At 44.8% G+C, this 23,894-nt stretch overlaps 1 protein-coding gene across 2 annotated transcripts; it reads right to left on the bottom strand.

Annotated features, from left to right (window-relative positions):
* Positions 1–1,713: 1,713 nt before the first annotated feature.
* EIF3G (eukaryotic translation initiation factor 3 subunit G) lies at positions 1,714–23,676 on the bottom strand. 2 transcript variants are annotated; one of them, XM_073650937.1, is made up of 10 exons: positions 23,522–23,676; positions 6,436–6,524; positions 5,707–5,795; positions 5,006–5,065; positions 4,634–4,738; positions 3,983–4,175; positions 3,706–3,813; positions 3,158–3,294; positions 2,725–2,831; positions 1,714–1,813 (listed from the first exon to the last, which is right to left on the bottom strand). In XM_073650937.1, exons 1-10 carry the CDS (start codon positions 23,539–23,541, stop codon positions 1,798–1,800), a joined length of 924 nt encoding a protein of 307 aa, XP_073507038.1. In that variant the 5' UTR covers positions 23,542–23,676; the 3' UTR covers positions 1,714–1,797. The 2 variants fall into 2 exon arrangements, with proteins under 2 accessions (XP_073507038.1, XP_073507039.1); XM_073650938.1 differs by having other exon boundaries at positions 3,158–3,291.
* Positions 23,677–23,894: the final 218 nt, after the last annotated feature.

Genomic DNA, 23,894 nt, shown 5'->3' with positions numbered 1-23,894 from the left:
CGTTAGAGCAAATTGGGATGAAACATTTGGTACTCAAGCCCCAAAGAGACAAACCATTTACCGCATTCGTGATAAATTCACCAGACTTGACCCCAATGGATTTTTTCTTTTGGGGAGTACTCAAGGACAAAGTTTATAGTCGAAAACCAAAAAGTGTCAGTGATTTGAAAAATTACATAAGATGCATTTCAAGAAATTAATACCCAGAGACTTGTGCAAAAAAGTTTGTCGAAGCGTAAGAGGCGACTTCAAAGCTGTGCAAATTGTAATGGAAAACAGTTTGAGCACCTGCGTTCATAAAATTTAAGGTCTTTTGTATTATTGTTCAGAATAAAATGTAATTGTCAATGTTATGCTTGTGTTAGTAAATATAATTTTATATATAAATCAAAATAAATGTTATTATTTTCTGGCCACCTACTTTTGGACCACCCTGTATATAGGAATTGTAGGTGTATATACCATACACTCACTGTGCATTCCCCAATAACAGGCCTAGTAGTGGAAGCAGTCGTGGTCTCATCCATCACTCATCAGTCAATTGTGTAATTGTCCTGAAGATTGGAGGCAGCGGAGTTGCGTCCCTGACACATTGGTGACAGCGGTGGGATCTACGTGATCTCTCCAGTGCGTTTCCTTGACACAGTGTATTACTTGTTTATTTAGGAATACTCTTTTAAAGAGTCGCCGTCATTTTCATTTTTATATCATAAATTAAGTTACTTTCTCCTCCTGGACTGATCTTTCAATATCAATTCATTGGTAAACTCTGTGAAGACAGATTTCACCATTACTGAGAAGACAGTTGGTGCTTTTAAAATTCTATGGAGAGGGAGGAGCTAGAGGCAGACACCGCCAGGAGAGGGAGGAGCTAGAGGCAGACACTGCCAGGAGAGGGAGGAGCTAGAGGCAGACACAGCCAGGAGAGGGAGGAGCTAGAGGCAGATACAGACATTCTACTGCAAATTCTCCTGACAGTTACACTTCTCCATAGAACTTTATGAGCACCAACTGTCATCTCCTATCTCAGTAATGGGAAAGTCTGTATTTACTGGAGAATGAATTTACCCCATGAACTGAGGATTTTGAGAGTGAAAGATCAGTCCAGGAGAAGAAAGCAGATTTCTCTGATAACATATATTACACAGTTATTTACTTTCATGTCTATTATCAATTTATGAAATAAAAGAATAAAACAATGGTTAGTCTTTAAGGTTTAAACTATCTTTTCATGTCATAAGCATTGACATTGATGTGGCCCCTATATTCTATGGCACGGGGGTCCTCCCTCTCCTTTGTCAGTAGTCAGCCATTTGCCAACACGGTTGATGTATTAAGCCGCTCTGAATATTAAAGTATGAACAGGACAGGGGAAGGATCAGCGATTAGCACCATTGCTTTGCATCGCTAAAGTGCATGGTAGGAGCCGTCACTACCCGTCAGTGATACAGTTTGGATTTTAGTACCAAGTTTTGCTCCCTCTGTAGTGCCGCTAGTGCACGACAACAGCTGGGGGGGCCACAGAGTGATGCCATATTGGACAGACATGGGATCAATGTGTAGAGATAACCCCTTTACCACTGAATGACTGGTGGCGGCAGCGTGATCCCAGCCTTGTGCCAGTCACAGCTGTACATTTACTATCCGTATCTGAGTGAGGACGGCTAGAAAGCAGAAGTGTAAGAAGCTGCGGATCTAAGAAACAGCAGAGACTTCTTGGTGTTCAACTGATTTATTACCATCAAGCGACAGATAAGAAAAGTGTCCCGTCTTCTAACCGCACGCGCCGGTTTGCGCTCAGTTGGTTGACGGTCTGCGGGTAAAGAAGAGAAATGCAGAAGGTTAATTATTATTAAAAAAAAAAGTCATTTCAGTGGTCACTATATAAAGAGGGCTTGTATCCCACAGGCAAGGTCCCGGCGGTATTTTGTGGCCGCCTCTTACCTGACGGCACCCGCGGCTCCTCTTTTGATTAGCTTGCCTGGTTGATCGCCATCATTCTGGATGACATTGAGACAGGTCGGCTAATCGATTCGCACCATCTCTACAACTCAGTCCCATATAAGTGAACAATGGTGCAATACCAGACAAGGCAGCCATGTCTATAGGCCTCCTCCTACACCCAGGCTGACACGATATATGGCAAATTTCTATATAGTGCCACACAAGATCTCCAACACCCAACGATCAAATCAAGAAAATCCGTAGGAACTGGTCTGTCTCTGATTACTCAGGATTTTCCCATCAAAAGCACTGAAGACATAATTATATGTAGAGGCCCCGGGGGTGTAAAAGTTGGAAGAAACAACAGTCCCTTTGTTATAAGTGAGTTCCAGACTGTATTTTTTTTTCATTCCTTACTAAAATAAACCTGGAGTAAGATCAGAACCTCGTCTTATTGAAGGCAGATTCCGGCCGACAACATTTTATCACGAGGGGAACATCTGAGGTCCGTTCTGCTTGTGGCCGCATTGCCGTTATTGGCACCGCGTTTGATATCTGATTTCCCCCTTTTTACCCCCTTATTTTGCGACTTTTATCAAAGTTGCAATTTCTGCTTAAACTTTATTTGAAGAGATAGCTACAGCCACTTTTTACATGCGTGGAAATAGCAAAAAGTCTCAAAATGTTGTGAAGACATTTGCAACTTTTTTTTGATGGAACAAAAATTCAGATAAACCTTAGGAAAGTATCAGAAAAAGGAAACCTTGTGGTCGGACTTACTTGGCCCATTCCACGTTGAGAATTAGATGGTCGTAACCAAAGCCGGAGACGCCAGCGATGGCGCGGGCTGCGTCCTCTCTGCGGTGAAAACTGATGAAGGCAAAACCCTGGCGGTGAAGAGAAGACGACACCGGTTATGTAGGAAACAAAAATACCCACAATGACGTAGAATATCTGGAAACAGTCAGTGTTATTCCTAGTACGGGCCTGCTGGGGGCGCTGCATGACATGAATTCACCCTCTCAGACCCTGCACTAGGAATAGCACAGTATCGGTTTTGAATAGTTAGCACCACAAGATCCAAGCCTCCTCTCCAGCTCCAGAGACTATTAATGGAGTGGATCTAGCTTCTTTTGGATCGGTGGAGGTCCCAGCAATCGAGAGGATTGTTAACCCTTAGAGGTCTCTCAAAATCGGATTTAGGATGGGTTACCTTTGACTGTCCGGTGGTTTTGTCCTTAGCCAGGTAGATACGAGAGATGGATCCAAAAGGCCTGAAGAGCTCCTGAAGGTCGGTCTCCCGGGTGTCTTCAGATAAGTTGGTAACACGGATAGTAGCGTTGTCATCTGCTACAGAGAGAACATGGACATCCGGGGGGTTAGAGAGCAGGTCCGGACCCTTATTAATACTGGGCCCCCATATCTTCATGCCCTGCCCTAGCTTCCAACACTTTTATAAGGGGGAGAAGTAACTCTACTACTCTCCCAATTTTCTAAGACTGAAGGTCCTAATAACAAAGCGGTTCTCCAAGGCCGCCTTCTTGTTTCTTTCAGGTCTTGTTCACAGTACAAAGTATGCACAAAGCCCAAAGAAATGTTAAGATAGTAGTAGTCACAATGGCAGACAGGGTGGTAATCAGGGTGGTAGTCAAAAAAAGCAAGGGGCAGGGAGCCAGGGTTGTGTGAGTTAATGTAGTCAGGATTATGAGGATTCCCGATGGCAGGAGGACATGTATGATGGCCACATCCAGGCGATAGTACCTCTGCGGTTGGGCTGCATGGACTCTCCTCTCCGGGTTGCTCCATCTCTCAGACTGGGTGGAACGTACTTCCCTGTCTTGCTCACTGGAGCCTGCGCTGGTTCTGGTTCTATGGAAAAAGGCAAGAACATAAGAATACAATTCCTAGTGATGTCCCCCAGTAGACAATCCCCTGTCCATGTGCCAGTGACACCAGATCCCAGTGGGCACCGTGTGATCCGACATTTCCTCTTTATGGTTGTCCTCATCTGGGGTCAGGAGATGCGCATGGTACGTACCAGCCCCCGGCGCTTTCTCCTTGTCTGCGGTGGACAGACCCAGCTGCTCGGCCAGTTCCTTCTGCATGGGACCCAGCGTGTCTTTGTAGGGACATCTTGTGGTCCAATGGTCTCCTTTGCAAATCCTACAAGAGACGATTTTCTGCCCCTTCAGCTTGTTCATTGGGTCTTCCTCCTCCTGATTGTTTAGATCCTGTAAAGGCAAAAGACAGAGCGTTAGCCTAAACCACACGTAGAGGAACCGGACCACACGGGTAGAGGAACCGAACCACACGGGTAGAGGAACCAGACCACAAGAGTAGAGGAACCGAACCACACGAGTAGAGGAACCGAACCACACGGGTAGAGGAACCAGACCACACGAGTAGAGGAACCAGACCGCAGATCATTCAAAGCTCGGAAAATTGTCAAAATATGACATTATAAGGCCACATAAAGGGTCACCCTCTTAACGGAGCTCAGACAGCACCTCAATTAACTTCTACCCAGATACCGGTGATGTATGATATCAGCATATGTAGGAAGGGACGATCCTCATTCTCCTCTACGAGCCACATCCTTCTGTGGTGATACTCCTCCTCCAAGATAGGGGTACCTAACCTAGTGTGCCCCCCTCTGCCCCCATAAGGTGGAATTAGGGTCACTACTCACCTCTTTATTGGTGATGAAGGTCATTAGGACGTCATCACTGACGGTGGTGGTGGCCACATTTGGTCCCGGTGGGTCGAATTCTGAGTTTCCAAACTTCTTCCAATTCTGAAGACGAAAAAAAAGGAAAGGCGATTAAAAGTGATCTTTCCCTCTTGCCCTTATGACCTACGGAGGTCCCACCAATAATGGGGTACAGCACAAATTTAACAATAAGTCCCCTTCAATGTTAACTTATATGGGGTCCAATGGCTCAGAGCAATCACTGCAGCCAATTCCTCATTCTCAGGATCCCATAAGGTTAGACCCTGGAATATCCCTTTATATAGGGTTCTAGAGGTCATGTGATCATCTTGAAGAGCGCCCCGCACTTACCTTCCTGCGTGCCACCACTTTGGACGCTTTACGGGTTTCAATTTTGAAGGTGCGGATAATCTGAAAGGAAAGAAAAAAAAAATGCAGACATGAAGATTCGGATGGTATGCGATGTGGGGTGTGACCTGCGCCCCTCTACGTCCCCCCCAAAGTGTTCATATCGATAGATAGTTCCATAGTACCTGGAATAAGAAGCACTACACCCGAGACATCAGTGCAAGGTCCCTGCCAAGCAGACCTATGGCGGGTGCTGGATGAGTTACACAGCCGGCACCTGCCTCTAACAGCAGTGATAGGAGCCCTCTCTGATCGCTGTTTGATCACTTCGACGCTGCAGTCAATCCTTTGAGAAGGGCATTTAGATCAAGCGATCATGAGGCCTGACCGTTCCAACATGATGAAACTGCACACAGTTTGCATATAGGGACAGAAGCTGGAGCCCGGGGAACGTTCTAGTGAGGTGACGCAGCGCCCTCTAGTGGCTGCTGCGGATGAATCCAGGCTTGCCTGTAGATGTATTTTATATTAGTGACTTCCCCTCTGTATACAGACAACCAGGGTCAGGAGGGGGTCATCTTACTTCTGACCACCTCAGCACATCTGCAGTGGACACACACCCATCTCTGCTGTGCGCGGCTGATCCCCTCCCGCCCCCTCTGTGCCAGGGCAGATGAGTGCAGAAGATGGCGGCCGGCACCCACCTTAACCTTCTTGTCGTCTGCATTCAGCTTGTACTCGGTGATGGTCTTTATGTTTCCATTGACGACCTCTCGCGGGGTGTCCAGGACATCTGTGGAGGATCACAGGTTACACTGCAGAGCTGCACCAGAGGGGGCGCTGTTAGGTCAGGCGGTAGGCACTTGGCTGTAAGAGTTCAGCTGTGGAGCACAAACTGCTGCCCCAAGTGTAATACTGAGCACTTACCATAGTCCAATTGTGACGGGATGATTGACTGAGCTCACATCCAAAAACACGTGATGGGAGCGCCCCCTACTGGCACATGTGCAAAATATATAAGGTGGACCACCGAGGAACCCCGATATCCTGACATTATCCTTGTTCCCTAGCCCGCCAGGGATCCTAACATTAACCCATCCACTAAGCCCACAAGGGATCCGGACATTAACCTTGTCCACCTAGCCAGCCAAGGAATCTGACATTAACCCCGCCCACCTGCGACCCTGACATTAACCCTTTCTCACCCTAGTCAACCATGAATTCTAACATTAACCTATTCTCTGCCCAAGATCACCAAAGAAGCCAAGAATGACCCGCTTCTTGCCGTAGACTACCAGGGACCAGAGCCGCCACTGACAAACCTCTTGATCGCCCGCTGCCATGAGTGGCCCCCGCCTAACAGTAACACTACTTCCCATGATGCACTGGGCCAACAGTAACACCGAGGCCTATGTCATTTCAGTTAGACTCACAGTCATGATCCTTCTCAACGACCGCCGGACTCAAAGGCTCCACATCTTCTCCTTCTTCCTCCACCTGGTCGGCCCAGCTGGGCTTGGAGCTGCAACAGGACACAAGCGAGTGACACAGAGCCCACCCGTCACCGCCCAGAGCCCTCCACCCGTCACCGCCCAGACACCTCCACCCGTCACCGCCCAGAGCCCTCCACCAGTCACCGCCCAGAGCCAGGTACCCTTACTGGATCTTTGTAGTAATAAGTCAGAGTGGTGGGAGATGTTTGAAAAAAGGGTGGCGAGATTCTTCCGCCAGCTCTCGAGCCTCAGGAGCCTGGGCTCGGTACCGCCTGTATCAGGGCCTCAGGAGGAAACTCGAGCATCTTGTCTCAACTGGAGGTAGCCGCGAGGAGATCTCCAGAATGAAATCTTTGCTAATGAAGTGTCAGTATGATAGACACGCATCTTTGGTTTTTGAGAGGGATTACGGGAAGTACAATAATAGTAAAGTTGTTACAGGACTGGTTGACACTGCGGGGTCCCTGAAAAGATCCAGATCAGGGATCCTGGAGGTCGTCAGATCCTTCTACTCGCACCTCTTGGGGAAGAGGGATCTGGATTGGGATGAGATGTCGGCTTTTCTGGCTGAAGCCGTCCCCGAACCAGGGGTAGACCCCTCTCTTGGTGTTTTGACAGAGATGATCAGGGAAGAGGAAGTTAAGTTGACGACTGAAGGGCTTGCCCGAAAGAAATCTCCCGGTCCAGATGGCTTAACATCTGAATTCTATAAGACCTTTAAGGACGCCTTGGTTTCCCTCTTGACTGAGGTATTCAATGAGTGTCTTTCCTCGGGCACTCTGCCAAAGTCAATGAGGAGGTCTGCCCTGATCATCTTGTCAAAGGGTAAGGACCCATCTTGCATTGAGAATTGGCGTCCCATAGCGCTTCTCAATGCAGACAGGAAGGTTTTGGCAAAGGTGCTGTTTAATTGGCTGGTGAAATTTGCACCCCAGCTCCTTTCGGGGGCCGCAGTACAATTAGTGCTGTACTCTGTGTCCGAGAGGCGGTGGAGCAGGGTAGGGCTGGTCACTGGAAGGGGTACATGCTGTCATTGGACCAGGCAAAAGCGTTTGATCAGGTTAATCATGAGTACCTCTGGTCTGTCCTTCTGAGGTATGGCCTGCCGGGGGGGTTTGTTGATTGGCTTAAGACCTTGTACTCTGGGGCAGAGAGTTTCCCGCTTGTGAACGGTTGGATTGGCAGCTCTTTTGAGGTTGGGTGTGGTGTTCGCCAGGGTTGTCCCTTGAGCCCGCTACTGTACGTGTTTGCGATTGACCCACTTCTTAGGAGGGTGGAGCGTGGACCGTTGGCTGGGATCGGGATGGACCGGGCAGCACCGGAAGCCACTCTGAGAGTGGTGGCGTATGCCGATGACGTCACCGTTTTTGTTTCCTCTGATGGGGGGCAGAATGGCTGATGTCAGAGGTAAATCGCTACTCGGAGGCATCCGGGTCTAAGATCAACCGGGATAAGTGTGAGAGTCTCTGGTTGGGAGGAGGAGATCCTGGTTTTGATCTCCCGGACACCCTTCCAGAACCCAAAGTCTCTGCAAAAGTTCTTGGCATCGAATTTGGCCAGGGGGATTACCCCAAACAAAATTGGGACAGCAGGCTAGAGATCGCCACTCAGAAGGTGAACCAATGGAAGGGTTGGTCTTTGACCCTAAGGGAAAGAGTAAACCTGATCAAAACTTACCAACTCCCTTTGCTGATCTATCTGGGCAGTGTGTGCATCTTGCCAGAGCCTCTCTGGACTCGGGTCTACAGTTTGTTATTCCAACTGTTATGGGGGAATAGACTGAACCTGGTCAAGAGGGAGGTTACTTACCGTACGAGGAGACTAGGAGGGTTGGGTATGGTCAACCCTGTGGTATTCCTTGTGAATACCTTCATTAAGATCAATATTGCAAACCTCTGGAAAGAGAGGGCTTCTCCGTGGGTATTCTCCTGTAGGGGGGTGGTTTCAGCCTTTCTTCCAGGAATGGGAGAAAGGAGGGCAAGTGAAGGATCTCCGCACACCGCATGGACATCTCCCGGCTTACGCTACCGTGGTTCTGAAGGTAATTCGCCGGTGGGGTCTGGGAATGTGGGAGGTCAGGACTCTGCCAAGGAAGCTCCTTGACAAAAGGGTTCTGTTGACCCATTTTCAGAGGCCTCTGGCGCTCAGGGATTGCCCAAGTCGGGATCTTGGGGTGGGTCTGCATCTTTTGAATTCTATCAGGAACCCCTCGAAGGTTTGGGACTTGGCTTGGCGCTGCTTCCATGGGAAACTGCGTGTGAGGGACAATCTGAAGTGTAGGAGCTCTGAGGACAGGAACTGTCCTCGGGAGCATTGTGGTACCATGTTTGAAAGCATGGACCACTTCCTGCTTCGTTGTCCCTTTAATACAGAGGTGTACAACAGGGTGGGCGCCTCCATTGGCTGGCCCCGGCTGGCCGGTCTCTCTTATGCGGAATGGGCCTATGGAGCATTCGGGGACCAGGGTGGTCGGGACCGCTGCACCTTATTTCTAGCTAGCGCAGTGGTTAGGTATCACACGTGGAAGACACGGTGCTTAGTATCGACGCAGCGGAAAATCCTCCCAGTGGACGATGTGTTTAGGATCATACTCGGTGACCTGGTGAAGGTGCGTTCTCTGGAGTATGAGAGACTGGGTACACGGAGGGCCACTCTCCTCTGGAGGGGCTTTTCTTTTAGTGTGCCCTAGTCTGGTCATCTCCTCTCCTGGTGGTGGGCTGCTGCTGACACCATAGATTTTTGTTTTTGATCAGAAGACAGTGATGTAGGGCTGCAGGCACCGAACTTGGGCTTTGTCAGTTGTGGTTATTGTATTGTTTGTTTCTGTATATATTGTATATAAGGATATGTATTTGGGTGTAGGTGTTAGGTTGGGTGGTGGGAAAAGGGGGGAGGTGGCTTCATCTTGTGGGACACTGGTTATTTGGGTGAAAAACTGGCACTGCCTGATCTGTCCTATGGATGTTGGACATAGACTGAGGCATGAGGCGCAGGACCAGCTCTCAGGTCAGTGCCGGGGAGGGACTGGTGGGCTCGAGTGTGGGGGGTTTTGTTTTGTCTTGTATATATTTGTATACTAGTATTTATTTTATTAAAAAAAAAAAAGAAAAAGAATATATATATTAGTTTGTATATAATTTGTCGGTTATTGTTTATTATATTGTTATTATTTGTTTGGCAATCGGACCAGATGTCATGGTGTAGGCAGTTATTATTGTGTATATATGTATAATATGTGTGTGAGGAGAGAGGGAGCGGCTGGACCAGCAGAATAGCGAGTGCAGCTCTGGAGTATAATACAGGATGTAACTCAGGATCAGTACAGGATCAGTAATGTAATGTATGTACACAGTGACTGCACCAGCAGAATAGTGAGTGCAGCTCTGGAGTATAATACAGGATGTAACTCAGGATCAGTAATGTAATGTATGTACACAGTGACTGCACCAGCAGAATAGTGAGTGCAGCTCTGGAGTATAATACAGGATGTATCTCAGGATCAGTAATGTAGTGTATGTACACAGTGACTGCACCAGCAGAATAGTGAGTGCAGCTCTGGAGTATAATACAGGATGTAACTCAGGATCAGTAATGTAATGTATGTACACAGTGACTGCACCAGCAGAATAATGAGTGCAGCTCTGGAGTATAATACAGGATGTAACTCAGGATCAGTAATGTAATGTATGTACACAGTGACTGCACCAGCAGAATAGTGAGTGCAGCTCTGGAGTATAATACAGGATGTAACTCAGGATCAGTACAGGATCAGTAATGTAATGTATGTACACAGTGACTGCACCAGCAGAATAATGAGTGCAGCTCTGGAGTATAATACAGGATGTGACTCAGGATCAGTAATGTAATGTATGTACACAGTGACTGCACCAGCAGAATAGTGAGTGCAGCTCTGGAGTATAATACAGGAGGTAACTCAGGATCAGTAATGTAATGTATGTACACAGTGTCTGCACCAGCAGAATAGTGAGTGCTGCTCTGGAGTATAATACAGGATGTAACTCAGGATCAGTAATGTAATGTATGTACATAGTGACTGCACCAGCAGAATAGTGAGTGCAGCTCTGGAGGATAATACAGGATGTAACTCAGGATCAGAAATGTAATGTATATACACAGTGACTGCACCAGCAGAATAGTGAGTGCAGCTCTGGAGTATAATACAGGATGTAACTCAGGATCAGTAATGTAATGTATGTACACAGTGACTGCACCAGCAGAATAGTGAGTGCAGCTCTGGAGGATAATACAGGATGTATCTCAGGATCAGTAATGTAGTGTATGTACACAGTGACTGCACCAGCAGAATAGTGAGTGCAGCTCTGGAGTATAATACAGGATGTAACTCAGGATCAGTACAGGATCAGTAATGTAATGTATATACACAGTGACTGCACCAGCAGAATAGTGAGTGCAGCTCTGGAGTATAATACAGGATGTAACTCAGGATCAGTACAGGATCAGTAATCTAATGTATGTAGGCAGTGACTGCACCAGCAGAATAGTGAGTGCAGCTCTGGAGTATAATACAGGATGTAACTCAGGATCAGTAATGTAATGTATGTATACAGTGACTGCACCAGCAGAATAGTGAGTGCAGCTCTGGAGTATAATACAGGATGTAACTCAGGATCAGTACAGGATAAGTAATGTAATGTATGTACACAGTGACTGCACCAGCAGAATAGTGAGTGCAGCTCTGGAGTATAATACAGTATATAACTCAGGATCAGTAATGCAACATATGTACATAGTGACTACACCAGCAGAATAGTGAGTGCAGCTCTGGGGTATAATACAGGATATAACTCAGGATCAGTAATGTAATGTATGTACACAGTGACTCTTCCAGCAGATAAATGAGTGCAGCTCTGGAGTATAATACAGGGTGTAACTCAGGATCAGTACAGGATCAGTAATGTATGTACACAGTGACTGCACCAGCAGAATAGTGAGTGCTGCTCTGGAGTATAATACAGGATGTAACTCAGGATCAGTAATGTAATGAATATACACAGTGACCCCACCAGCAGAATAGTGAGTGCAGCTCTGGAGTATAATACAGGATGTAACTCAGGATCAGTAATGTAATGAATATACACAGTGACTCCACCAGCAGAATAATGAGTGCAGCTCTGGAGTATAATACAGGATGTAACTCAGGATCAGTAATGTAATGTATGTACTCAGTGACTGCACCAGCAGAATAGTGAGTGCAGCTCTGGAGTATAATACAGGATGTAACTCAGGATCAGTAATGTAATGTATGTACATAGTGACTGCACCAGCAGAATAGTGAGTGCTGCTCTGGGGTATAATACAGGATGTAACTCAGGATCAGTAATGTAATGTATGTAAACAGTGTCTGCACCAGCCGAATAGTGAGTGCTGCTCTGGAGTATAATACAGGATGTAACTCAGGATCCGTAATGTAATGTATGTACATAGTGACTGCACAAGCAGAATAGTGAGTGCAGCTCTGGAGGATAATACAGGATGTAACTCAGGATCAGAAATGTAAAGTATATACACAGTGACTGCACCAGCAGAATAGTGAGTGCAGCTCTGGAGTATAATACAGGATGTAACTCAGGATCAGTAATGTAATGTATGTACACAGTGACTGCACCAGCAGAATAGTAAGTGCAGCTCTGGAGGATAATACAGGATATAACTCAGGATCAGTAATGTAATGTATGTACACAGTGACTGCACCAGCAGAATAGTGAGTGCAGCTCTGGAGTATAATACAGGATGTAACTCAGGATCAGTACAGGATCAGTAATGTAATGTATGTACACAGTGACTGCACCAGCAGAATAGTGAGTGCAGCTCTTGGGTATAATACAGGATGTAACTCAGGATCAGTAATGTAATGTATGTACACAGTGACTGCACCAGCAGAACAGTGAGTGCAGCTGTGGAGTATAATACAGGATGTAACTCAGGATCTGTAATGTATGTACACAGTGACTGCACCAGCAGAATAGTGAGTGCAGCTCTGGAGTATAATACAGGATATAACTCAGGATCAGTAATGTATGTACACAGTGACTGCACCAGCAGAATAGTGAGTGCAGCTCTGGAGGATAATACAGGATATAACTCAGGATCAGTAATGTATGTACACAGTGACTGCACCAGCAGAATAGTGAGTGCAGCTCTGGAGTATAATACAGGATGTAACTCAGGATCAGTACAGGATCAGTAATGTAATGTATGTACACAGTGACTGCACCAGCAGAATAGTGAGTGCAGCTCTTGGGTATAATACAGGATGTAACTCAGGATCAGAAATGTAATGTATGTACACAGTGACTGCACCAGCAGAATAGTGAGTGCAGCTCTGGAGTATAATACAGGATGTAACTCAGGATCAGTAATGTAATGTATGTACACAGTGACTGCACCAGCAGAATAGTGAGTGCAGCTCTGGAGTATAATACAGGATGTAACTCAGGATCAGTAGTACAGGATAAGTAATGTAATGTATGTAGGCAGTGACTGCACCAGCAGAATAGTGAGTGCAGCTCTGGAGTATAATACAGGATGTAACTCAGGATCAGTAATGTATGTATACAGTGACTGCACCAGCAGAATAGCGAGTGCAGCTCTGGAGTATAATACAGGATGTAACTCAGGATCAGTAATGTAATGTATGTACACAGTGACTGCACCAGCAGTATAGTGAGTGCAGCTCTGGAGTATAATACAGGATGTAACTCCGGATCAGTAATGTAATGTGTGTACACAGTGACTGCACCAACAGAATAGTGAGTGCAGCTCTGGAGGATAATACAGGATGTAACTCAGGATCAGTAATGTAATGTATGTACACAGTGACTGCACCAGCAGAATAGTGAGTGCAGCTCTGGAGTATAATACAGGATGTAACTCAGGATCAGTAATGTAATGTGTGTACACAGTGACTGCACCAGCAGAATAGTGAGTGCAGCTCTGGGGTATAATACAGGATGTAACTCAGGATCAGTAATGTAATGTATGTACACAGTGACTGCACCAGCAGAATAGTGAGTGCAGCTCTGGAGGATAATACATGATGTAACTCAGGATCAGTAATGTAATGTATGTACACAGTGACTGCACCAGCAGAATAGTGAGTGCAGCTCTGGAGAATAATACAGGATGTAACTCAGGATCAGTACAGGATCAGTAATGTAATGTATGTACACAGTGACTCCACCAGCAGAATAGTGAGCGCAGCTCTGGAGTATAATACAGGATGTAACTCAGGATCAGTAATGTAATGTATGTACACAGTGACTGCACCAGCAGAATAGTGAGCGCAGCTCTGGAGTATAATACAGGATGTAACTCAGGATCAGTAATATAATGTAGGTACACAGTGACTGCACCACTAGAATAGTGAGTGCAGCTCTGGAGGATAATACAGGATGTAACTCAGGATCAGTAATGTAATGTATATACACAGTGACTGCACCAGCAGAATAGTGAGTGCAGCTCTGGAGGATAATACAGGATGTAACTCAGGATCAGTACAGGATCAGTAATGCAATGTATGTACACAGTGACTGCACCAGCAGAATAGTGAGTGCAGCTCTTGGGTATAATACAGGATGTAACTCAGGATCAGTAATGTAATGTATGTACACAGTGACTGCACCAGCAGAATAGTGAATGCAGCTCTGGAGTATAATACAGGATGTAATTCAGGATCAGTAATGTAATGTGTGTACACAGTGACTGCACCAGCAGAATAGTGAGTGCAGCTCTGGGGTATAATACAGGATGTAACTCAGGATCAGTAATGTAATTTATGTACACAGTGACTGCACCAGCAGAATAGTGAGTGCAGCTCTGGAGGATAATACAGGATGTAACTCAGGATCAGTAATGTAATGTATGTACATAGTGACTGCACCAGCAGAATAGTGAGTGCAGCTCTGGAGTATAATACAGGATGTAACTCAGGATCAGTACAGGATCAGTAATGTAATGTATGTACACAGTGACTGCACCAGCAGAATAGTGAGTGCAGCTCTGGAGTATAATACAGGATGTAACTCAGGATCAGTAATGTAATGTGTGTACACAGTGACTGCACCAGCAGAATAGTGAGTGCAGCTCTGGGGTATAATACAGGATGTAACTCAGGATCAGTAATGTAATGTATGTACACAGTGACTGCACCAGCAGAATAGTGAGTGCAGCTCTGGAGGATAATACATGATGTAACTCAGGATCAGTAATGTAATGTATGTACACAGTGACTGCACCAGCAGAATAGTGAGCGCAGCTCTGGAGTATAATACAGGATGTAACTCAGGATCAGTAATGTAATGTATGTACACAGTGACTGCACCAGCAGAATAGTGAGTGCAGCTCTGGAGAATAATACAGGATGTAACTCAGGATCAGTACAGGATCAGTAATGTAATGTATGTACACAGTGACTCCACCAACAGAATAGTGAGCGCAGCTCTGGAGTATAATACAGGATGTAACTCAGGATCAGTAATGTAATGTATGTACACAGTGACTGCACCAGCAGAATAGTGAGCGCAGCTCTGGAGTATAATACAGGATGTAACTCAGGATCAGTAATATAATGTAGGTACACAGTGACTGCACCACTAGAATAGTGAGTGCAGCTCTGGAGGATAATACAGGATGTAACTCAGGATCAGTAATGTAATGTATATACACAGTGACTGCACCAGCAGAATAGTGAGTGCAGCTCTGGAGGATAATACAGGATGTAACTCAGGATCAGTACAGGATCAGTAATGTAATGTATGTACACAGTGACTGCACCAGCAGAATAGTGAGTGCAGCTCTTGGGTATAATACAGGATGTAACTCAGGATCAGTAATGTAATGTATGTACACAGTGACTGCACCAGCAGAATAGTGAGTGCAGCTCTGGAGTATAATACAGGATGTAACTCAGGATCAGTACAGGATAAGTAATGTAATGTATGTATACAGTGACTGCACTATCAGAATAGTGAGTGCAGCTCTGGAGTATAATACAGGATGTAACTCAGGATCAGTAATGTAATGTATGTACACAGTAACTGCACCAGCAGAATAGTGAGTGCAGCTCTGGAGGATAATACAGGATGTAACTCAGGATCAGTAATGTAATGTATGTACACAGTGACTGCACCAGCAGAATAGTGAGTGCAGCTCTGGAGTATAATACAGGATGTAACTCAGGATCAGTAATGTAATGTGTGTACACAGTGACTGCACCAGCAGAATAGTGAGTGCAGCTCTGGGGTATAATACAGGATGTAACTCAGGATCAGTAATGTAATTTATGTACACAGTGACTGCACCAGCAGAATAGTGAGTGCAGCTCTGGAGGATAATACAGGATGTAACTCAGGATCAGTAATGTAATGTATGTACATAGTGACTGCACCAGCAGAATAGTGAGTGCAGCTCTGGAGTATAATACAGGATGTAACTCAGGATCAGTAATGTAATTTATGTACACAGTGACTGCAGCAGCAGAATAGTGAGTGCAGCTCTGGAGGATAATACAGGATGTAACTCAGGATCAGTAATGTAATGTATGTACATAGTGATTGCACCAGCAGAATAGTGAGTGCAGCTCTGCAGTATAATACAGGATGTAACTCAGGATCAGTAATGTAATGTATGTACACAGTGACTGCACCAGCAGAATAGTGAGTGCAGCTCTGGAGTATAATACAGGATGTAACTCAGGATCAGTACAGGATCAGTAATGTAATGTATGTACACAGTGACTGCACCAGCAGAATAGTGAGTGCAGCTCTGGAGGATAATACAGGATGTAACTCAGGATCAGTAATGTAATTTATGTACACAGTGACTGCACCAGCAGAATAGTGAGTGCAGCTCTGGAGGATAATACAGGATGTAACTCAGGATCAGTAATGTAATGTATGTACATAGTGATTGCACCAGCAGAATAGTGAGTGCAGCTCTGCAGTATAATACAGGATGTAACTCAGGATCAGTACAGGATCAGTAATGTAATGTATGTACACAGTGACTGCACCAGCAGAATAGTGAGTGCAGCTCTGGAGTATAATACAGGATGTAACTCAGGATCAGTACAGGATAAGTAATGTAATGTATGTATACAGTGACTGCACCAGCAGAATAGTGAGTGCAGCTCTGGAGGATAATACAGGATGTAACTCAGGATCAGTAATGTAATGTATATACACAGTGACTGTACCAGCAGAATAGTGAGTGCAGCTCTGGAGGATAATACAGGATGTAACTCAGGATCAGTACAGGATCAGTAATGTAATGTATGTACACAGTGACTGCACCAGCAGAATAGTGAGTGCAGCTCTTGGGTATAATACAGGATGTAACTCAGGATCAGTAATGTAATGTATGTACACAGTGACTGCACCAGCAGAATAGTGAGTGCAGCTCTGGAGTATAATACAGGATGTTACTCAGGATCAGTACAGGATAAGTAATGTAATGTATGTATACAGTGACTGCACCATCAGAATAGTGAGTGCAGCTCTGGAGTATAATACAGGATGTAACTCAGGATCAGTAATGTAATGTATGTACACAGTGACTGCACCAGCAGAATACTGAGTGCAGCTCTGGAGGATAATACAGGATGTAACTCAGGATCAGTAATGTAATTTATGTACACAGTGACTGCACCAGCAGAATAGTGAGTGCAGCTCTGGAGGATAATACAGGATGTAACTCAGGATCAGTAATGTAATGTATGTACATAGTGACTGCACCAGCAGAATAGTGAGTGCAGCTCTGGAGTATAATACAGGATGTAACTCAGGATCAGTAATGTAATTTATGTACACAGTGACTGCAGCAGCAGAATAGTGAGTGCAGCTATGGAGGATAATACAGGATGTAACTCAGGATCAGTAATGTAATGTATGTACATAGTGATTGCACCAGCAGAATAGTGAGTGCAGCTCTGCAGTATAATACAGGATGTAACTCAGGATCAGTAATGTAATGTATGTACACAGTGACTGCACCAGCAGAATAGTGAGTGCAGCTCTGGAGTATAATACAGGATGTAACTCAGGATCAGTACAGGATCAGTAATGTAATGTATGTACACAGTGACTGCACCAGCAGAATAGTGAGTGCAGCTCTGGAGGATAATACAGGATGTAACTCAGGATCAGTAATTTAATTTATGTACACAGTGACTGCACCAGCAGAATAGTGAGTGCAGCTCTGGAGGATAATACAGGATGTAACTCAGGATCAGTAATGTAATGTATGTACATAGTGATTGCACCAGCAGAATAGTGAGTGCAGCTCTGCAGTATAATACAGGATGTAACTCAGGATCAGTACAGGATCAGTAATGTAATGTATGTCCACATTGTCTGCACCAGCAGAATAGTGAGTGCAGCTCTGGAGTATAATACAGGATGTAACTCAGGATCAGTACAGGATAAGTAATGTAATGTATGTATACAGTGACTGCACCATCAGAATAGTGAGTGCAGCTCTGGAGTATAATACAGGATGTAACTCAGGATCAGTAATTTAATGTATGTACACAGTGACTGCACCAGCAGAATAGTGAGTGCAGCTCTGGAGGATAATACAGGATGTAACTCAGGATCAGTAAAGTAATGTATGTACACAGTGACTGCATCAGCAGAATAGTGAGTGCAGCTCTGGAGTATAATACAGGATGTAACTCAGGATCAGTAATGTAATGTGTGTACACAGTGACTGCACCAGCAGAATAGTGAGTGCAGCTCTGGGGTATAATACAGGATGTAACTCAGGATCAGTAATGTAATTTATGTACACAGTGACTGCACCAGCAGAATAGTGAGTGCAGCTCTGGAGTATAATACAGGATGTAACTCAGGATCAGTAATGTAATGTGTGTACACAGTGACTGCACCAGCAGAATAGTGAGTGCAGCTCTGGGGTATAATACAGGATGTAACTCAGGATCAGTAATGTAATTTATGTACACAGTGACTGCACCAGCAGAATAGTGAGTGCAGCTCTGGAGGATAATACAGGATGTAACTCAGGATCAGTAATGTAATGTATGTACACAGTGATTGCACCAGCAGAATAGTGAGTGCAGCTCTGCAGTATAATACAGGATGTAACTCAGGATCAGTAATGTAATGTATGTACACAGTGACTGCACCAGCAGAATAGTGAGTGCAGCTCTGGAGTATAATACAGGATGTAACTCAGGATCAGTACAGGATCAGTAATGTAATGTATGTACACAGTGACTGCACCAGCAGAATAGTGAGTGCAGCTCTGGAGGATAATACAGGATGTAACTCAGGATCAGTAATGTAATTTATGTACACAGTGACTGCACCAGCAGAATAGTGAGTGCAGCTCTGGAGTATAATACAGGATGTAACTCAGGATCAGTACAGGATCAGTAATGTAATGTATGTCCACATTGTCTGCACCAGCAGAATAGTGAGTGCAGCTCTGGAGTATAATACAGGATGTAACTCAGGATCAGTACAGGATAAGTAATGTAATGTATGTATACAGTGACTGCACCATCAGAATAGTGAGTGCAGCTCTGGAGTATAATACAGGATGTAACTCAGGATCAGTAATTTAATGTATGTACACAGTGACTGCACCAGCAGAATAGTGAGTGCAGCTCTGGAGGATAATACAGGATGTAACTCAGGATCAGTAAAGTAATGTATGTACACAGTGACTGCACCAGCAGAATAGTGAGTGCAGCTCTGGAGTATAATACAGGATGTAACTCAGGATCAGTAATGTAATGTGTGTACACAGTGACTGCACCAGCAGAATAGTGAGTGCAGCTCTGGGGTATAATACAGGATGTAACTCAGGATCAGTAATGTAATTTATGTACACAGTGACTGCACCAGCAGAATAGTGAGTGCAGCTCTGGAGTATAATACAGGATGTAACTCAGGATCAGTAATGTAATGTGTGTACACAGTGACTGCACCAGCAGAATAGTGAGTGCAGCTCTGGGGTATAATACAGGATGTAACTCAGGATCAGTAATGTAATTTATGTACACAGTGACTGCACCAGCAGAATAGTGAGTGCAGCTCTGGAGGATAATACAGGATGTAACTCAGGATCAGTAATGTAATGTATGTACACAGTGATTGCACCAGCAGAATAGTGAGTGCAGCTCTGCAGTATAATACAGGATGTAACTCAGGATCAGTAATGTAATGTATGTACACAGTGACTGCACCAGCAGAATAGTGAGTGCAGCTCTGGAGTATAATACAGGATGTAACTCAGGATCAGTACAGGATCAGTAATGTAATGTATGTACACAGTGACTGCACCAGCAGAATAGTGAGTGCAGCTCTGGAGGATAATACAGGATGTAACTCAGGATCAGTAATGTAATTTATGTACACAGTGACTGCACCAGCAGAATAGTGAGTGCAGCTCTGGAGTATAATACAGGATGTAACTCAGGATCAGTAATGTAATTTATGTACACAGTGACTGCACCAGCAGAATAGTGAGTGCAGCTCTGCAGTATAATACAGGATGTAACTCAGGATCAGTACAGGATAAGTAATGTAATGTATGTATACAGTGACTGCACCAGCAGAATAGTGAGTGCAGCTCTGGAGGATAATACAGGATGTAACTCAGGATCAGTAATGTAATGTATATACACAGTGACTGTACCAGCAGAATAGTGAGTGCAGCTCTGGAGGATAATACAGGATGTAACTCAGGATCAGTACAGGATCAGTAATGTAATGTATGTACACAGTGACTGCACCAGCAGAATAGTGAGTGCAGCTCTTGGGTATAATACAGGATGTAACTCAGGATCAGTAATGTAATGTATGTACACAGTGACTGCACCAGCAGAATAGTGAGTGCAGCTCTGGAGTATAATACAGGATGTAACTCAGGATCAGTACAGGATAAGTAATGTAATGTATGTATACAGTGACTGCACCATCAGAATAGTGAGTGCAGCTCTGGAGTATAATACAGGATGTAACTCAGGATCAGTAATGTAATGTATGTACACAGTGACTGCACCAGCAGAATAGTGAGTGCAGCTCTGGAGTATAATACAGGATGTAACTCAGGATCAGTACAGGATAAGTAATGTAATGTATGTATACAGTGACTGCACCATCAGAATAGTGAGTGCAGCTCTGGAGTATAATACAGGATGTAACTCAGGATCAGTAATGTAATGTATGTACACAGTGACTGCACCAGCAGAATAGTGAGTGCAGCTCTGGAGGATAATACAGGATGTAACTCAGGATCAGTAATGTAATGTATGTACACAGTGACTGCACCAGCAGAATAGTGAGTGCAGCTCTGGAGTATAATACAGGATGTAACTCAGGATCAGTAATGTAATGTATGTACACAGTGACTGCACCAGCAGAATAGTGAGTGCAGCTCTGCAGTATAATACAGGATGTAACTCAGGATCAGTACAGGATCAGTAATGTAATGTATGTACACAGTGACTGCACCAGCAGAATAGTGAGTGCAGCTCTGGAGTATAATACAGGATGTAACTCAGGATCAGTACAGGATAAGTAATGTAATGTATGTATACAGTGACTGCACCATCAGAATAGTGAGTGCAGCTCTGGAGTATAATACAGGATGTAACTCAGGATCAGTAATTTAATGTATGTACACAGTGACTGCACCAGCAGAATAGTGAGTGCAGCTCTGGAGGATAATACAGGATGTAACTCAGGATCAGTAAAGTAATGTATGTACACAGTGACTGCACCAGCAGAATAGTGAGTGCAGCTCTGGAGTATAATACAGGATGTAACTCAGGATCAGTAATGTAATGTATGTACACAGTGACTGCACCAGCAGAATAGTGAGTGCAGCTCTGGAGGATAATACAGGATGTAACTCAGGATCAGTAATGTAATGTATGTACACAGTGACTGCACCAGCAGAATAGTGAGTGCAGCTCTGGAGTATAATACAGGATGTAACTCAGGATCAGTAATGTAATGTGTGTACACAGTGACTGCACCAGCAGAATAGTGAGTGCAGCTCTGGGGTATAATACAGGATGTAACTCAGGATCAGTAATGTAATTTATGTACACAGTGACTGCACCAGCAGAATAGTGAGTGCAGCTCTGGAGGATAATACAGGATGTAACTCAGGATCAGTAATGTAATGTATGTACATAGTGACTGCACCAGCAGAATAGTGAGTGCAGCTCTGGAGTATAATACAGGATGTAACTCAGGATCAGTAATGTAATTTATGTACACAGTGACTGCAGCAGCAGAATAGTGAGTGCAGCTCTGGAGGATAATACAGGATGTAACTCAGGATCAGTAATGTAATGTATGTACATAGTGATTGCACCAGCAGAATAGTGAGTGCAGCTCTGCAGTATAATACAGGATGTAACTCAGGATCAGTAATGTAATGTATGTACACAGTGACTGCACCAGCAGAATAGTGAGTGCAGCTCTGGAGTATAATACAGGATGTAACTCAGGATCAGTACAGGATCAGTAATGTAATGTATGTACACAGTGACTGCACCAGCAGAATAGTGAGTGCAGCTCTGGAGGATAATACAGGATGTAACTCAGGATCAGTAATGTAATTTATGTACACAGTGACTGCACCAGCAGAATAGTGAGTGCAGCTCTGGAGTATAATACAGGATGTAACTCAGGATCAGTAATGTAATGTATGTACATAGTGATTGCACCAGCAGAATAGTGAGTGCAGCTCTGCAGTATAATACAGGATGTAACTCAGGATCAGTACAGGATCAGTAATGTAATGTATGTACACAGTGACTGCACCAGCAGAATAGTGAGTGCAGCTCTGGAGGATAATACAGGATGTAACTCAGGATGAGTAATGTAATTTATGTACACAGTGACTGCACCAGCAGAATAGTGAGTGCAGCTCTGGAGTATAATACAGGATGTAACTCAGGATCAGTAATGTAATGTATGTACACAGTGACTGCACCAGCAGAATAGTGAGTGCAGCTCTGGAGTATAATACAGGATGTAACTCAGGATCAGTAATGTAATGTATGTACACAGTGACTGCACCAGCAGAATAGTGAGTGCAGCTCTGGAGGATAATACAGGATGTAACTCAGGATCAGTAATGTAATTTATGTACACAGTGACTGCACCAGCAGAATAGTGAGTGCAGCTCTGGAGTATAATACAGGATGTAACTCAGGATCAGTAATGTAATGTATGTACACAGTGACTGCACCAGTAGAATAGTGAGTGCAGCTCTGGAGTATAATACAGGATGTAACTCAGGATCAGTAATGTAATGTATGTACACAGTGACTGCACCAGCAGAATAGTGAGTGCAGCTCTGGAGGATAATACAGGATGTAACTCAGGATCAGTAATGTAATTTATGTACACAGTGACTGCACCAGCAGAATAGTGAGTGCAGCTCTGGAGTATAATACAGGATGTAACTCAGGATCAGTAATGTAATGTATGTACACAGTGACTGCACCAGTAGAATAGTGAGTGCAGCTCTGGAGTATAATACAGGATGTAACTCAGGATCAGTAATGTAATGTATGTACACAGTGACTGCACCAGCAGAATAGTGAGTGCAGCTCTGGAGTATAATACAGGAGGTAACTCAGGATCAGTAATGTAATGTATGTACACAGTGACTGCACCAGCAGAATAGTGAGTGCAGCTCTGGAGTATAATACAGGATGTAACTCAGGATCAGTAATGTAATGTATGTACACAGTGACTGCATCAGCAGAATAGTGAGTGCAGCTCTGGAGGATAATACAGGCGGCCTCCTTGATTTGCACATGTCGGGGTGATTGCTTCCTATGTGCGGTAATTCTCCTCTGCCCACCACAGTCGCAGGCTTATGTCCTCCCTTATGTTTCCGCCTCGGACCCCTCATGTCTTCCCGTTAGTCGCCCGTAGGTCACGCCGCCCTGTCTCTGCCCAGCTGTGGCCGCTTCCCCCGTCCTCTCCCCGGTACTCACTCGTAGTCTCCGGTCGGCATGGCTCTGTCTGCCTTTATGGCGGCCCCGGAAGTTGAAGAGAGAGCGAGTGAGGTAGCAGAGCCGCACTGTACAGGGCAGACGTGCACTTCCGGTGCCGCTCTGGGTGAAGGTCTCTGTGTACGTGGAGGACTGGAGAGGTCACATGACAGGCGGAGGTCGAAGTAGTCACGTGTCATGCGGTGGACGCTGGGGCGTGTAGTTCTTGCTATCGGCATTATACTGCCATTTAGGGGCAGATATATGCAGAATGAGATTTATTACACCAAGTCTAATAATCTGCTTAGAGCAGGCCTCACTCAGTCTAATAACTGCTGCTGCCCCTTTAATTACATGTGTGACTACCTGAAGGGCA

This window comes from Phyllobates terribilis, unplaced genomic scaffold (genome assembly GCF_046119375.1).
Source record: "Phyllobates terribilis strain yellow unplaced genomic scaffold, ASM4611937v1 Scaffold_11__3_contigs__length_659146591, whole genome shotgun sequence".
NCBI lineage: Eukaryota > Metazoa > Chordata > Amphibia > Anura > Dendrobatidae > Phyllobates > Phyllobates terribilis.
Note: the sequence above shows the minus strand (reverse complement) of the source record. Positions and strands in the feature narration are given on the sequence as shown.